This window comes from Protobothrops mucrosquamatus, unplaced genomic scaffold (genome assembly GCF_001527695.2).
Source record: "Protobothrops mucrosquamatus isolate PMUCROS unplaced genomic scaffold, P.Mucros_1.0 scaffold617, whole genome shotgun sequence".
Lineage (NCBI taxonomy): Eukaryota > Metazoa > Chordata > Lepidosauria > Squamata > Viperidae > Protobothrops > Protobothrops mucrosquamatus.
Genome location: NW_015386913.1, coordinates 123,606 through 141,487, shown reverse-complemented (window position 1 = coordinate 141,487; position 17,882 = coordinate 123,606). Strand labels below are relative to the sequence as shown.

Sequence of the window (17,882 nt, the reverse complement as noted above, 5' to 3'; positions counted from 1 at the left end):
TGGCCATTATGGAAAGGAGAAGCCAACCGCTGATTCTGGAACTTGACGACAATTCTCATAGACTCAAAAGCTCATTTTTCAGTTTTATTATCCATGTTATCCATCACAGAATCCCTTTGAATAATATCGGCCACCTGCATAGCATTATTATGGGTGGCATTTAACATATGGTACAAAATAGTTTGTTTTGTTTTTTTTAAGAAAAGATATTTCAAGGCCCCACTGCCTGCTTTGAATAATGAAAAAACTCTCAGAAATTTAAAGTCTCAGGTATTTAAGACATATGCCTTAAGACAGTTAATCTTCTTTTGTCAACTTCTTTTTATCCTCCACTGCAAATTTTTTACCAGCTACCCAGTCACATAATTATACAGATTTCCAAATGAGCATTTTCAGTTAGAAGCACCATGTGACAGTCTCATTTCAAATATTTTAATTAAAGTGAAGATATTTATGCTAGCATACATAAACCTTTACAATAAAGTCCTCAGAATTAAACTGGTATGGCCAACTTTCTTGCAAGATTCTGCCAATTCCACAAAGGTCATTAGGATACTCTAATGGTTGAACTGACATCTAACCAGGCATGCACCCTGTATATGTCCTGACCTATTATGTGCAAAATGTCCCAAGTACATTTTTTAAATTGTCCATTGAACTAGTGGGAGGGAGCAAAATTGGTATAGATGTTATGTGGTTTTACTTAAGGGCTGTCATGCCTCCGTCAGAGCCTGAATCTGCTGAGAATGAGCTGGAACAGGACCCTATGGAGGTCAAGGGAGAGGTGTCTGTGGGGAAGAGCAGGCCGAGGCAGGCCAGGGCCTTTCAGGATTGGGACAGGATGAACTTGAGAGACAGAGTTCAAGCGATGAGCAAGGGCCACCCCTTCCTGATCCTAGAACATGGAGAGTAGAGAGAAGGAGGGAACAACGCAGGCAGGCTCAACTACTCGGGAGAAGAGCATCCCGCCCCTCTCCACAAGGCACACCTGGAGACTGAGACTTAAGGAGACGCTGTGGGGAGGGGCATTTGTCAGGAACAAACGCTGATTTCTTGGAGTTTTGTGTGCTGTTGCTGATCTTGGAAACAACTCTCTGATCTCTTGTTTGGTGTTTTGATGCTTGGAAACCCTGAAACTCTGACCATTGGACTGGCTGTCAAACTTGATTTGTGTTCAGAGACCTCAGATTGTATTTTGGCTTCTCTTCTGAAACTGCTCAGGCAAGTTTGTATTTCCACAGACTGGTTAGATTTTGGATGTATGTTTCATTCCTTGTTATCTACGTGGCCTTGAGTAAACTACTCTTCTAATCTAACTGTATGTGAAACTACTTGCAGCCAGAGGCTGCTGAAGAGGTGTGTGTCTTACTTTGTTCTGGGGCTTGCCAGAAACGTGGGAGCATTTGGGGAAAATTTGGAGCAATTAAAGGGCGGTTTGACTTGCCAGCTGACTGCACTGCCTTTGTGCCGTGCCCTGGGTCATCACAAGGGCAGAGGCAGTTCCAGATAATGTTTGGATTCTGTATTTTCAAAATTGCTGGATTGCCTGCTTATTTATGAGTTATATCTTAAGGGGCAAATTCAAATCATCATACTGAACTTGATATAACCCAACTTAATTATCTATATAAATCTATAAGCGTATATTCACATTTTGATACTACTGTGAACTGAATTGAAAAACCATAGTCTATGCATCAATTGGAAGCATTCAGCCCTTGGAAATGCATCTGCATGCAAATCAGCTCATTCCTATTTTACACAGTAATGCAATTGTGATTTCCTTTGCTGGAGAACAGGTATGTGTGCAGGTGCAAACAAGAGACAATTACACTATGAGTGCACTAGGGAAAATTTTGTTTCAGATTGGATGTTCTGACTGCAAACAGAGGGCAATCCCACTCAGAGCTCTACATGAATATTAACAAACACATGGATACTGTACATCTCCTGCAGCTAGAGAATAAAAATCCAAATAGTGTGGGCATATGTTCATACCATTTGGGGGTTTGATGCCATTTAGATAAGTGTGATCTCATTAAAAGAGCTTTACTTGAAGGAGCTATGCAACATTCTATGATTTAAAAATAATTTCTTACCTTCTACATATGTTTTCCTGATATATCATTGAGTATTACCACTTTTGGGCTTGGAGTAAAAATTATAGTAACTCTTACATGTTTTTCTAAAAGACGTGGGCAGTGTAATACAAATAACCCCTAACCTCTCTTTTAGAATTTTATCCAGGGCAGAGAAGGACTAAATTTGTTCAAGTAGCATAACAGATTTTGGGGGAAACCTAGATTCATGGATAAACAAGACTTCCTGCACCACCCTTGCCTTAGCACAGGGGTAAGCAACCTTGGCTCTTTTTTGACTCATGGACTTCAACTCCATGGCTGGCTCAGGAATTCTATCCACAAGTCATAAAAGAGCCAAGCTTGTCTACCCCTGCCTTAGCGGGTCTAGTTAGCAGAGGAAGGAAGGAAGGAAGGAAGGAAGGAAGGAAGGAAGGAAGGAAGGAAGGAAGGAAGGAAGGAGTGATATTTTCTCCATTTGCAAGTTTCCCAGTCTGCATATATGCAAGAAACTACTTACTTTTTGTAACAGTGATCAAATATGCTGACCTTCTATTCACAACTAATCTATCTTGTGTTTTTTCTGGTGGCACCACTTCGTAAACTTTGGTTCAAGAATCCATTTTGTTCCATTCAAAATGGAGGGACGGTTGGTGAAGATGACAAAACTCGCTCAGATGGCCAAACTGACTTCTCCAGTCAGAGAAAAGACAATATCTACTTTTTTTGCACGCTGAAAAACCCTCATGGATTTTTTTGTGTAAAACAGAAAAAATAAACTTATGTATAATATACAGTTTTGATTATTAGGCAGGGGAGATTATAGAAGCAGAGAGTCATTGTGTAACTTTAGAGAAATGTATAATTGTACTTATAATGGCTGTAAAGAAAGATCAGAAGTCACTTCTTTGTATCTTTCTTTTTTACTTTTATATAGTTTGGTTTCTCGTTGATTTTCTTTCTTTCTTATTTTATATAGTTTGCATTAGTTTTTGCCTATGTCTCTAAAACTTTTAATGCAATTAAAAAAAAGAATCCATTTTGTTCAGGACAAGGCTTTGGGAGCATGCAGGGAAGAAAAACAATACACATATAGAATCAATGTCTCATGTACTGAAGTGCCTCATTCACTAAGAGAAGTAGTGTCAGTTTAATCTCCGGGTCCTGATTTTTCTTTACAGCAGAAACAAAATAATATTCTAGCCCAGTGATGGGGAACCTTTTAGAGACCGAGTGCCCAAAAACTGGCCCCGCTCCTGCTCCGCCCCCTGCCCCACATGGGCTGAGCTATTCTCATTCATAGCATCTATGTCCTTTAAAAAAGAAAGAAAGAAATCCTACAGTTGTGACTTAAATAGCTGAGCTTCTCTTCTAATAAATTATGTTCTGTGCACTGTGCCTTTGACAAACACCACTTATACTTGAGTCCATGATGCAGGTATGAACTAAAAATATCCATTAACAATGTATATATGAGGAATATTATATCCATTCTTGGAATTATCTTCATGCTTATTGTCAGACTTATGACTGGTATAAAGAGATGCTAACACTGCAGTCCCCTGCACTTCTGTTTACAGACTTGAATGGAATTGAGCTATATAAATGATAAAGAAGGGGAGTTGGATATTTAAGATTCTATGCTGTGGCTTCATTAGTTACATAGGGAACAAGTTTCAGCTTTCCAAATCTCCATCTATAAAATCAATGTCTTCTACAAGTATGTGTATTGTTGAAGTTTTTTAAATCAAATAGTACAAATGTGGCTATGAGAACCACATTCCTACACTGGAAGGTTTTAATTTTGGTCTCTTATTCTTGGACCACTAGAAATTATTGCTTTCTGGGTCTTATCCATTCTCAGTCACATCCAGATATTAGAGCTTTAAAATTCAAAAAAGAATTCAAGAATGCAACTCTTAACTGCATAAAATGAGCATAGAAAAATTAACATGTATCTGGAGACACTATTTTCTCTTGATTACCTTTTCAGCTTCTTTAATGGTGAGAATTTGGGGATAAACTCGATTTAGCTGAAGAATAATTTTATCAACCAGCTGTTCACTCAGTCTGCCATTGCTGGTTAGAAAAGCCGTGTCCTGCCGTAAACGATCACAATAAGTCTGATCTATAAAACAGAAACAACACACACACAAAAACAGATGATTTCTCTTAAGCGTGACTGAAATGGAAATGACACATACTTCACTCTGACCATGTCCTCACATAGCTAATAAATTTCAGACATACCTTGAAAGTATTTTATATGCTGCCATGAAGCTTTAGCCCTTCTTAGATATGTACAACATTTAAAGGGGCAGGCCTTGGATTGCAATGCCACAGAGGCCATCTTGCCTGGTTTGACCCCTGGAGGCTCCACTTAAGCTACTTATGCCATCAAACTTAAGAATGATCCTTTGCCCGAGTAGGTTGTGTATATGAGCCACTTTAGTGATAGAATTGCTACTCAGTTCAACACAGGATAAGCAATGCTGTGTTATCTCTGTAGTGTTTGCATTACAAACATTAGGACAATTATAACAGGGAAGAAGTAGGAAATGAGAAACAGCACTGTCATTTACAGCACTGTCATTTAAGTTTCTTCTTTTAAATCCATCTTTTGAAAACATATACAGGTTCAGGCTTTGTGGTAGCTTTGTTTCTGTATATTTGACATAATTAAAAAAAAAGAATTTCTTGCCTATCATCAACTGTCTTGAAAGAAAAAAAAATTCCCTTAATCAAATAAAATGCATTTCACAAATTAATGTTATAAGCCTACCTATTTTAATATATATAAACCGATAAAATCAATTTGTGAAGTACATTTGAGTAGATGGTTTAATGAAAGGGTCCCCAACCCCCAGTCTGAGGCCTGTTGGGGGGCCCATGCAAGCGACAGGCATGCACGTGAAACCATCCCTTCCCCCCTGCTGTGGTTGGGGACCACTGGCTTAATCTGTTCTAGTTACAAGTGGTCCTCAATTTATAACCATTCATTTAGTGACCATTCAAAGTTCAACAGCATTGAAAAAAGTGACTTATGGCTGTTCCTTGCAGTTATGTTCATAGCAGATCCTCAGGGCCTTTAGAACCAGATGTTTCTCTTAACAACTGCAGTGATGGACCATAACAATTATGGCAGGGGTAGGCAAGCTCGGCTCTTTTATGACTCATGAACTTCAACTCCCAGAATTCCTGAGTCAGCTATTCTGGGAGTTGAAGTGCATGGGTCTTAAAAGAGCTGAGGTTGCCTATCCCTGAATTATGGTAAAAACAAGGTTGTAAAATCAGACACAACTCACTTAAGAACTGTCATTGTTGCTGATTATTCTAGTCCTAGGTCTATTCTCTCAACAAGCAGTATGTACAGCATATCACAAACTCTGAAATTATTAGACGTTTAAATGAGTTAAATCATTGCCAAGAAGGACATATGTTTTTAAAAGCAATGATTCTTTATCAAACATGTTATCTTAAATAAAGCAAAATAAAAAACAGTAGATTAATTGAATGTTCTGAATGTTTTCATAGAACTGAAAAAGGCATGAAGCTTACTAGGTTCCATGTATGCAAATATAACATTAGCAACAAACCCAGGTTTTATGTCTGCAATTATGATGCATTAAAGAGTATTTTGCTTTTTATTTATTTACTTTATGCTTCCCATTAGTTCAATTAACGAAAGGCAAGAAAATAAACACTACTGTACTCAGACTGTGTAATTGGAAAGTATGGTTTAATATTATACTGTAGTATAGACTATGCTACTGTGCTCAATAGCCTCATTTGGTTTAGTATCAGAAGGTTATCTCTAGTTATGCCAAAATACACACATCTTGCTCACAAACATACAGTATTAAATATTTGATTGATATTAGCAAACCATAAAATGCATAAATATATTGCTTAAAATGGTTTTAAGATGCAAAAGATACATACAACCATCATTTAATCAACCATATTTTCACAAAAGGAAAACAAATCCTATAAAAAACTCATTTTTCTTCAAAGGAAGAAACACTAATTTAACTCTTTTACTGTATTCTTGTAAAATTCAGATCTCATAAAATCTAAGAAATCTAAGGTCTCATAAAAATCTAAGAATATTGTATATAGCAGCAGTCCTCAACTCCTGGGCCATGGCCCACTATTGGGCCGTGAACTGTTTGGAACCGGGCCACAGAAGCGGCAGGCGAGCACGTGCATCCCGACTTGCGTGAGCAGGGGGGAATGCGTGCATTCCATTTGCGTGAGCAGTGGATGTGAACCATTCCTTCTCCCCCACCCGCGGGTCCGCAAAGGTTGGGGAACTCTGGTATATAACACCTAACTTACAATAAAATAATTGTATTTAAAACTATTAGTAACAATGAAATAATAATAATATCTAACATTTAAATGAATTATAATTACTATGAATGCATTGTGCGAGAGAGGGCCATCAGAGGTTGACAGATCTTCTGTGCTACAGTATAGTGTCTAGAAACTATTACACTCCCACACATACAACTAAAAGCATGGCTCTGGTATGTAGACATTTGTCATAATAAAAAAAAGGAAAACTAGAGAAGACACATGAAACAAACACATCTTCAAAGAAATAAAATTCACAAAGGAAGAAGGAATCAACATACTACCACCCACACTAATCAAGTGCTCCCCTACCAAAGTAACAACTCAACCTCCTACAAGAAGAGCTATGTAAGAACATTATTCATACAAGCACAAATGCATTTCAGTAACTCAGAAAACCAGAAAAAGGAAACAGACTGTCTATACAACTTATTTCAAACAAAATTTATACCCACACAACTTTATCAAAAAGTGCCTGACCACTCCACCCACTACAGCACAGCCAGCACAAGCTATGAAAAGGAAAACAGTATCATACATAAAAAGAATCTCGGAAACAATATCAGACTATTACAACCACAGTGCATCACTGTAGCACAGCAACAAACTAAAACTCTCCAAAAGATCTTAAGTAAATCAAAAGACGAAAAAAACAAGAGTCGTCTACAACTAACAGTGTAAGGATTGCAATAGCCATTATGTAGGACAGAGAGGCAGAAGACTAATATAGCCCATCCATGAATTAGGAGGCAGAAGACACAATGAAAACTCCTTAATCTCTTAACATATGAACCGATTCAACCATAGTTTTAACGGGAAAACTGAGCATCCTAGATCAAGCTAAATCAAAAAACACTAGGGAATTCCCAGGAGCTTGGCATTCAGATGAATCAATTTATTAATCAGAAGGTTTATCAATCAGCCATCAATAAAATCAGCTATCAGTAGACATGAAGAGATAAACCACATATACTGTATACATTAAGAAAACCAAGATCATGGCATCCGGCCCTCTCAATTCCTGGCAAATAGATGGGGAAGAAATGGAGGTAGTGACAGATTTTATTTTCCTGGGCTCCAAGATCACTGCAGATGGGGACTGCAGCCAAGAAGTTAAAAAGATGCTTGCTCCTGGGGAGGAAAGCTATGGCAAATCTAGACAGCATACTAAAAAGCAGAGACATCACTCTGCCAACAAAAGTGTGTATAGTCAAGGCCATGGTTTTCCTAGTTGCAATGTATGGCTATGAAAGTTGGACCATAAGAAAGGCTGAGCGCCAAAGAATTGAGGCCTTTGAACTATGGTGCTGGAGAAGACTCCTGCAAGTCCCTTGGACTGCAAGGTGTTCAAATCGGTTAGTCTTAGAAGAGATCAACCCCGACTGCTCTTTAGAAGGCCAGATCCTGAAGTTGAAACTCAAATACTATGGTCACCTAATGAGAAGGAAGGACTCACTGGAGAAGAGCCTAATGCTGGGAAAGATTGAGGGCAATAGAAGAAGGGGACGACATAGAATGAGGTGGCTGGATAGAGTCAATGAAGCAGTAGGAGTGAGCTTAAATGGACTCCAGAAGATGGTAGAGGACAGAAAGACCTGGAGGAACATTTTTCCATGGGGTCGCGATGGGTCGGACATGACTTCGCAACTATCAACAACAACAACAACTGAATACACCATTCAAAGAGACAGTAAAAATGCTAAGGAGGAAACAAATCCTCTCCAGCACCCTATACCCAGATAAGTGGAGAGTAACACTAGATAAACAAGCACAAAACAATACCCTAATGAAGGAACTACCGGTACCAAGGAGAAACCATACCGCTTACCAATACTGGCAAGGCAAACTACTGTATATAAACAAGAAGCAAACCCTAAAACCATTAGCATTGATTTGGTAATGAGACATCTGCAAGCAAGCAACCATGCTCAGAGAGGCTGGATTCCATTTAACAGAAAATAAATTGGAGAAAAGAACTAATATATTTTCCAAAGCGCCTGAAAGCAGGACAAGAAGCAATGGATGGAAACTAATTAAGGAGAGAAGCAACCTAGAACTAAGGAGAAACTTCCTGACAGTTAGAACAATTAACCAGTGGAACAATCTGCCTCCAGAAGCAGTGAATGCTCCAACACTGGAAGTTTTTAAGAAGAGACTGGACAGCCATTTGTCCGAAATGGTATAGGGTTTCCTGCCTGAGCAGGGGGTTGGACTAGATGACCTCCAAGGTCCCTTCCAACTTTACTACTATTATTATTATATTTTCAAGTAAATGCAGTGTTATCACTAAGTACCATTTCACTAAGTAATCCAAATAAAAGAATAATTCAGCTATTTTTGTTTGTGGAGCAAGAGGAAAGCTAACAAAGGAAAATGCTCTTTATTTTGGCTTTGGCACAGATGATAAACTGAGTCTTTACACAAAACAGGCCATTATGGAACTTAGAATGACCAGGTCATTATGATAACTCTAGGTGTTTAAGGCCTAATCCACCTCCTTCTTTCCTTGTTTCTTTGAAAGAATCAGACAATTCACACAAATGGAGAATTTGATTGCTGTTGGCACCAAACCTCTAAGGTATTATTATATAAGGCCTCATTATTTGGAAGAATGTAGTTACAAAACTGTTAAAACTTAGGCAACTTTTCAGACCCAGATCTGGAGGCAAGAAAGGCACCTGATTTCTGATAGTTGAGGCTTCTGCGGTCTCTGAAGGGAAGCAAGCTATTTTCTTGCTTTTTGCAAGGCCCTCAGTTGGCAAAGTTGGAATTGGGCTACTGAATTAAATTGGCACATGCTGTTATCTAGTATGAGCAACTCTTATTTGCAGAAACTAGAAATGTATTAGTAAAGGAAAAGAAAATGGACTTGGGTAGCCAACAAATTTAAATAATAATAAATTTAAATAATAAGTAAAACTTTATTCTGCTAAGGGGCAATGTGAATCCATAATACCCTAGCAATTGAAATGTTTCAATTTGATCGCAAGATTGGTTAGATTAGATATAAAAAGTGTATGAACAAAGGATGGCAAATCTGAAAAAAAAATTATATGGAAACAGCCCTGGCTTTTGCTTGCTTTGTGTTATACAAAGAAAAAAAGGAAAAAAAGCTATTGCTGATTGCAGTTAATAGAACTAGCAATTAAAGTAAGCAGCTTTTGGATTGTGCTCCCTGAGACTGGAGCCTACAGCTTCCTGCAGATATTCCAATAAATCCAATCTATATCTATCTATTCTATATAAATAAAAATGTAAATGTTTGTTTGTTCAAAATCTTAAATCTCCGAAAGTTCTTCACCGATTCCTTTGAAATTTTGACACAACGTTGCATTCGAATACGCACATGTTTTTATATACCTATATTATATAGATGTCACACCTGTGACAGGTAAAACATGCTTTTTTGAAAAACATTGCCATCTGTTGGACGTAAAAGCAACACACGCTTTTACCAGACTGAGCCACAGCAACGCGTGGCTGGGTACAGCTAGTAAATAAATAAATACTTTTCAGTTGGACCAACTCTACTTTTTTTGTTTTATCATACTACAGATTAAGCAATTGAGGAAATATATAACAATTCAGAACTGCTTCCCCAATTTCACGGCCTCTTTCCTCAATGACTTGTTTAAAAAAATCAATCAATTAATCAGAACAGAGCTGGAAGGGACCTCAGAGGTCTTCTAGTCCAACCCCCTGCTCAAGCAGGAGACCCTATACCATTTCAGACAAATGGCTGTATGGTCTCTTCTTAAAAACCTCCAGTGATGAAGCACCCATAACTTCTGATGGCAAGCTGTTCCATTGGTTAATTGTCCTCATACTTAGAAAGTTTCTCCTTAATTCCAGGTTGCTTCTCTGCTTGATTAGTTTCCATCCATTTGTTTCTTGTCCTGCCCTCTGATGCTTTGGAAAATAAGTTGATCTCCTCCTCTTTGTGGCAACCTCTCAAATACTGTAATACTGCTATCACGTCTCCCCTAGTCCTTCTTTTCTCTAGACTAGCCAAACCCAAATCCTGCAACTGTTTTTCATGTTTTAGTCTCCAGGCCTTTAATCATCTTAGTTGCTCTTCTTTTCACTTTTTCCAAAGTCTCAACATCTTTTTTGTAATGTGGTGACCAAAACCGGATGCAATATTCCAAGTGTGGCCTTACTAAGGCTTTATAAAACAGTATTAATACTTCGTTTGATTTTGATTCTATGCCTCTGTTTATACAACCAAGGATTGTACCGGTATTAGCTCTTTTGGCTGCTGATGCACATTGCTGGCTCATATTTAGGTGATCGTTCACTAGGACTAGGTCCTTCTCACAGTTACTGTTTTTGAGCCAGGTTTCGCCTAATCTGTACTCGTATCTTTGGTTTTTCCTGCTTAAGTGTAAAACCTTGCTTTTCTCCACATTAAATTTCATGTTGTTGGATAGGGCCTATTGCTCTGTCAAAAATCTGTCAAGATCTTTTTAGATCCTGAACTTGTCTTCTGTGGTGTTGGCTATTCTTGCCAGCTTAGTGTCATCAGCAAATTTGATAAATTCCCTTCTATTCCCTCATCTAAGTCAGAGATCTCCAATCTTTCCGGGCTTGTGGCTCGGAGGGAAGGAGAGCAGCTTTCAAATTGGTGCACGTGCGTGCACGCAAATGAGGCAGTGTGTACCACCACGACTATAGTGGCCCCGTTTGCACCCATGTGCATGCGCAAACAGGGCTGCGGGTGCTGGCGCGAGTGGGGGGAGTGCACGCGCACACATGCGTGCGCCAGCCAGCCATTTCTATGGCCTACTGGCCAAGAGACCGCAACCCGGTAGTGGGACCCCTGATCTAAGTCATTTATGGAAATATTGAAGAGTACAGGCATGTGTTCTAAGAAATACAACACTCAATCGCAAAATCAGTTCTGATTAAGAAACAGATTTTTAATAATGCTAGACTCCAATAAACTAATCTAAATGTAGCTCTCAAGGGCAGCACTGAGAAGTAAAAAAAATTAAAATTCTAAATGGGCAATTTGTAGACATGTTTAAAAGCAGCCATTCACTTCAGAATAAAATCAAGCCTTCATAAAAGTGTTAAAAACACTATCTGAAATGTCCCTGCATGGGTGACTGAATTGTTATACCTATTTTTGGAACACTGTTAAACCATCTGATGGGAAAGCTATTTGGTGCTGCTTATTATAGATACTTCAGCACAAATTTTGGCTTTCAAAGGGCCACAGTAAAAGTTAATAAATGCATCATGTGATTTCCTTCAGTGTCTCCTTACCTCTTAGACCATCTAAAAGGATTATTGTTTGCCATCAATCAAATGACAACGCGCATCTCAGGCACTTACTGTACTACAGCAGCACATCCTGCTTCAACTCTGCTTTGAAAGTCCCGTAGGACAGGAATCTGGCGAGAGCAGCTTTTATGCCAAGTTCGTTCTGCCCTTCCTATGCTTGAAGCAGCACAAGCATTTCACATCTCATTTTCCCTCCTCAGATCAGCCACAGGATGTAGCTTAGTCCAGAGGTCCCCAACCTTTTGGACACCAGGGACCGGTTCCATGGAGAGAGGTTTTTCCGTGGACCGAAAGGGATGTGGTTTTGTGTGCTGCCTGCATCCTGTGGATGGGGCTTTCCTTGTTAGTGCGGCCCGGTTGCTGGCATGCCGTGACCCGGTACTGATTCACGGCCCAGGGGTTGGGGACCCCTGGCTTAGTCCGATGGGTCCAAAGTTATTCAATGAGTTTGGTTGCAAGCAGATCTGAACCTAAGTCACCCATGTCCTAAGTGAACCTTCTACAAAACAGCTCAGAAAGACCCATAAGCTGTGGATTTACAACTGCCCGTGCGTACTACTATAGGTAGTCCTTAACTTATGTCCACAACTGAGCCCAAATTTTCCATTGATAAGCGAGACAGTTGGGAGTTTTGCCCCCATTTTATGACCTTTCTTGCCATGGCAAGTAGAACGTGTAGTTCTACCTATTAATAGTAAAACATCAATGGCTGGGATACATTTGAATCTTCTGCATGTTAAATAGTGTTTGGTATAATAGGGTTAACTATGATTCCTGTAGTAAAAGTTTCTGGGAGGGACTTTGCCAAAAGTATAAAGCTGCATGGAAGTAGTGACTCTGCTACCATGTCAGTGACTCATACGAACACAATGACTCACTTGACATATAACCACTTTTAAAAATACTAACTGGATTATTTCATTACTATCCATGTAATACTTATTGTTACAGTTTGCGCATACAATAACAACACTGCTATTAAATGGATCTACAGTTATAAACTGTGAATATACAGAGACCGCAAATAGTATAAAACACAACCCTGAAAACTTGGACCAGACTTGGATCGGCACTTTAATACAATCTTACGCTTACTTCACACTCACTTAAAACACGCACCGAGGACGCCCCTGCATATATGTACAACGCTCCAAATTGCCTCGGAGTAATCCCAAAGGTGCTTCTTCAAAAGGAACTGAAAAATAAAGTCCAGTTGCCTTTTGGGATAACCGTGACCTGGATGATTGAGGATCTCCACAAGATACATGCCCCGGAGTAACTTCTACGGAATTCCGCCAACGCTTTCCTGCCAGGAAGCGGTGCGAACTTGGAATCCCGCGCGTGGAACTTGGAAGCGCTCGGAACACTCTCGCGCTCCGCGAAACCCCCAAAGGGGAGACCGAGCTTTGGAAACGGGAAGGGGGACGGCGGCCTCGCAAGTGGGTTTCCCCGACTCAAGCGGGTCCTGCCCTTCTGCGCCCCCTGCAGCCGAGAGTCGGCGCGGCCGGCCGTCTCTTCCCTCCGCTCGACTCGCTGGGAAAGGAGCTACTGACCTGGCATTATGGCGGGCAAGGCGAGCCGGTCTGGCGAGGCAGGAAGCGTCTTTGTGCCGCGGCTGGCGAGCCCTCCCTCACGCGCTTCCTCGGGGGGAGTCTTGCTTTTTCCGAGAGGCAGGAGGCCCTCCAGCTGCGCGGCTCTGATTACAGGCCGGCCTCTCGTCCCCGCGGTTTTCCTGCAAGCCTGCCAGAAGCTGCGGAGGAGGAAGTGGGCTTGGTAGCCGCCGCCCGGCCAGCAAGAGCGATGGCGAGAAGTTTCTTTCCTCCCCGCCTGCCCTCCGAGGACTTGGCCAGCGGGTTGGAAAAGCCGAGTCGAAACTCTCGCATTTCGCCTCGCGCCTGGCTCTGAAGCGCCGCTGCTGGGATCTTTGGAGAGAGACAGAGAGAGAAGGGGAATTCTGCTCTTCGGCCGGAGCTTGTTTAAGCCTCTGAAGGAGACAAAATATGTAGCAGAATCCATGGAAATGGCAGACAATTGAGATAACTCTCTGCCCTGTAATGAGCGGGCAACTGTGGCTGGATTTGGGAGTCAGTCTTATAGCCTACATTGTAAGAAGTGCCACCTCCGTAAGAAGCCATAGAGAGGGCATGCGGGTCTGAATACAAAACAGCAGCTCTTAGGCCTGTGTTCAAATGTTACAATGAATTTGCAAGAACGAAGCAGAAGTGCCCATAGAATGACCCTTACTATGTTCATGGAACATAAAAAGCTGCCATAAACTGACCATTCTGCCTTTTGCTGACTGAGAAGCATCTATCCGAGTTGAGGGTTAGATTGGGCACTCCCTGAGCTAGCCTAGTGGTTGGAATGATACAGATGTTGCTCTGCATGTGGATGTTGGGAGTTCTTGAGTCTGATCCAGTGGTTCTCAACCTGTGGGTCGGGACCCCATTTGGGGTCGATCGACCATTTCACGGGGGTCGCCAAGCAAGGCTGTCCGCCATTTTTTTGTCTGCCATTTTTTTTGTCCGCCATTTTTTTCCCCTTTTCCGGTGGGTGCCTTACCTCCCTTGGGCTGGGCCAGCTAGTGGTCAGCCTGCTCTGTCTCTGCTGCTTGCCAGCTACGCCTCGGCCGGTGCAGGGGGCAGAACCACGCATGCGCGGCACTCCTGGGCAGGGAAAGTCCTCGACTTACGACCGGTTGGGTAGTCCTCGACTTACGACCGGTTTAGTCCTCGACTTACGACCGGTTGGGGTCACGGCATTAAAAAGGTTGAGAACCACTGGATCAAACTTGGAACCCCTAATTGCAATTGTATGAATTCTTTTTCTCTCTCTATCCATTCAATTGTATCCAATTCTTGAACACTGCCTGGACAAGCCCCTGCAGTTTTTTTTAGCAAGGCTTTTCAGAAATGGTTTGCCATTGCTTCCTTTGTAGGGCTGAGAGAAAGTGACTGGCCTACCAAGGCAAGGCTAAACCTCACCATCTCAGTTTCTAGCCTGATGACTTATGCACTGCACTAAACTGGCTTTCATGAATTCTTACTTACTGAAACTGAGACGGTGAGGTTTCGTCTTATCTTGGGCATGATAATCTTAGGCGACTCACTTTCTCTAAGCCCTATGAAGAAAACAATGGCAAACCACTTCTAAAAAGCCTTGCCAAAAAAACTGCAGGGTCTTCTCCAGGCAGTGTCCAAGAACTGAATGGATGGAGGGGAAAAAAAGAATCCATACAATTGCAATTAGAGGTTCTAAGTTTGATTCTGTTTAAACAGGGCTAATGCTGAATTAACATTAACATTCCATTACTGTTGCTATAACTTTGACCAGGATGTAATGAAACAAACAATGGTAAAGGAATCAATTGAGATGAGCACTCTTAGTAAAAGGACTCCTGCTCTTCTCTTCACATGGGGTGATGATAATGCCTGAAATGGAAGATTTCTAGGCAGATTACAACATTGTTTAATTAAATGTTTCTAAATGTCAGGGTAATAGCTAAACAGCTTATGTAATGATGTAATGCAGGGGTGTCAAACTGCTGGTCCGCGGGCTAGATGTGTCATGCCGAAACCGCACCCACCCCATTGCCGGCAATGGAAAAAAAGTCACGATATGTTCACGACATGTTGCAAGTTTGACACCCCTGATATAATGGAATATAAGGTGGATGATGCAATGATAGGAATGACTCAGCAGGGTCTGTGTCCCTTTAAGAGCCTGAGTATAAAAGGGAAGCCTTTTGCTGGAGTGTCTCTTGTCCATTTCCTGCTGTAACTGCTGTGTGTTGGAGTTTGCTAGATATTACCACATGTATGCATATTGTTCCTGGTGTATGATATTGTAGATAGTGTAAGATAAGCCACCATTTAATATAAACCACTGTTTACTGTATATGCTCCTGGGTTATCTCAGTGCAATAAGACTGTGCATGCTCTGACACTAAACCATAAGGAGGGGGTGGGGAAGAGAATTATACACTGTAGTTAATAGCAGAGAAAACATTAAGTCAATATTCTGGTGTTGAACAAGCATTTAAAATCAAACAGAATACAAAAGTAGGAATTCTTGGGGAAAATTGAAAGTCTCTGAATAAAAATATATTAATGCAACTGTCCCGCATGCCTCGTTTGTATATGTGTGGGGGAGCATTCTGCAATCCAAAAACCCCTTATGATGATGTGGTCACCCCTCTCATTTCCTTTGTGAGAGATACTGGAAAAGGGCCTCTGAAGGCAACTGTGGCCTCAAGCTGTTCAAGTAAATATTGAAAAAATATAAGGATTTTAATTTGGACAAGTTCTTCTCTGTGGGATATTTAAAACTGATTTATAATAACTTTCTCCTAGCTTATTTCTTTCCTTTTTCCTGCAAATTTTCCATTTCACCAATCGTCATAAAAACCTTTGCCTGAAGATACAATGAAGATTACAGTGGGTCAGATTTGTATTTGCAAATCTGGCCCATTCATCCAAATTGAATATGTATAGATTATTTCCTGGCATGAAATACTATAATGTTTTCTTCTTGCTAGGGCAATCCCATAGAATTCAGTGGAAATCTTTTAAAATAAAATCAACTCTTTTGTACAGTTTGACTTGAATATTGCACAAATGGAACTGCGAGCGAGAGCACCCCATTGCTTGCACAAGTAGAACTGGGCACGCATGTGCACTCGCCCACCGCTCACACAACCTGGTTCCAAATGGGGCCACACCCCAGTATGGGCCACGGCAGGGAGTTGGGGTTCCCTGCTCTAGAAAAAATTTTCAAGTTCCAGAATTTCCAATCAATGTGTAATTAGGTAACGATTTGTTCTTCAGATTTTAGATCAGCTTAGATTAGCTGATCATGTAAACCAGTGGTTCTCAACCTGTGGGTCGGGACCCCATTTGGGGTCGATCGACCATTTCATGGGGGTCGCCAAGCAAGGCTGTCTGCCATTTTTTTTGTCCGCCATTTTTTTTCCCTTTTCCAGCGGGTGCCTTACCTCCCTTGGGGTGGGCCAGCTGGTGGTCGGCCTGCTCCGTCTCTGCCGCTTGCCAGCTACGCCTCGGCTGGCGCAGGGGGCGGAACCACGCATGTGTGGCGCTCCCGGGCAGGGAAAGCCCTCGACTTACGACCGGTTGGGTAGTCCTCGACTTACGACTGGTTTAGTCCTCAACTTACGACCAGTTTAGTCCTCGACTTACGACCGGTTTAGTCCTCGACTTATGACCGGTTGGGGTTGCGGCATTAAAAAGGTTGAGAACCACTGATGTAAACGGTGCCAAATTTAGAAGTGTGGACACGGGAATGTACAACTGAAAATCAAGGCAAGATATGATCCAGCCAAAGTTCTGAGAAGAAATGGATTTCTGGTTCAGTAACCCTCTAATCAACGTGTTAGGACCTTGTGAAATATGCATGCTCAGTTCTTAATCTCACTGATGTGCAAGCAAAAATAAGGAGAAGTGTGATTCATCTGGGGAGTGGTTAATACACCTGTTGCTACAGGCAAATTTCCAAGTCACTAGGAAGTACTGCAAATTATTTAAGAGCTACCATAGAGCTCTTACTTTGCCAACTAATCACATGATTCCAAGTTCTAGAAACATAATAAGGCTGGTCATTTGAAATCACAGTTGTGACTTAATATCTGAAGTGGATTTTACAACCAAGGTTATAGAAAAAGGTTTCCAATTGTTGACTATATATGGAATGCTGTTCTTGAAAAGCCCTCAGACTTAACCTTCACTAATATTAGTGCCAGTGTTGGTGGAAACAAGCCACGGTCCCTCCTTGAACTCCTGCTTTAAGTTCTAAAGTTCTTCCTGGGAGGAAGAGGCATCATTCAAAAAGATCCTTGGAGTTCCTTCTCTCCATATCCCTATCCTTTACCAATCACAATCACACTTCTGAAGATACACCTATTTTTGATTAGCAGATCTAAAACCTAACAGTCAAGCATATTGTTTCAGTATATGTACTGTAATTGTCTCTATAATAAACTGCTACATTGACATGTCCAGAAATAATATCAGAAATATTTCCCACAGAAGAATAAATTCAGTCCAAAATAAGATTATTTGCAGTTGCTAGTGCTGAAAAACTATACAGCTTTTCCCCTGAATATTCTTGCATACCGTAGATTTTTACATGGTTAAAAGTTATAAATAG

General features: G+C 41.0%; 1 protein-coding gene across 1 annotated transcript in view; it reads right to left on the bottom strand.

Annotated features, from left to right (window-relative positions):
- Nucleotides 1–17,882, bottom strand: part of CARD19 (caspase recruitment domain family member 19) — a 28,550-nt gene that overhangs the window by 10,387 nt on the left and 281 nt on the right. Inside the window, exon 2 of the mRNA XM_015817651.1 lies at nt 4,064–4,206. Coding sequence (XP_015673137.1) covers nt 4,064–4,206 — 143 coding nt within the window. The remainder of the gene's footprint in view (nt 1–4,063; nt 4,207–17,882) is intronic.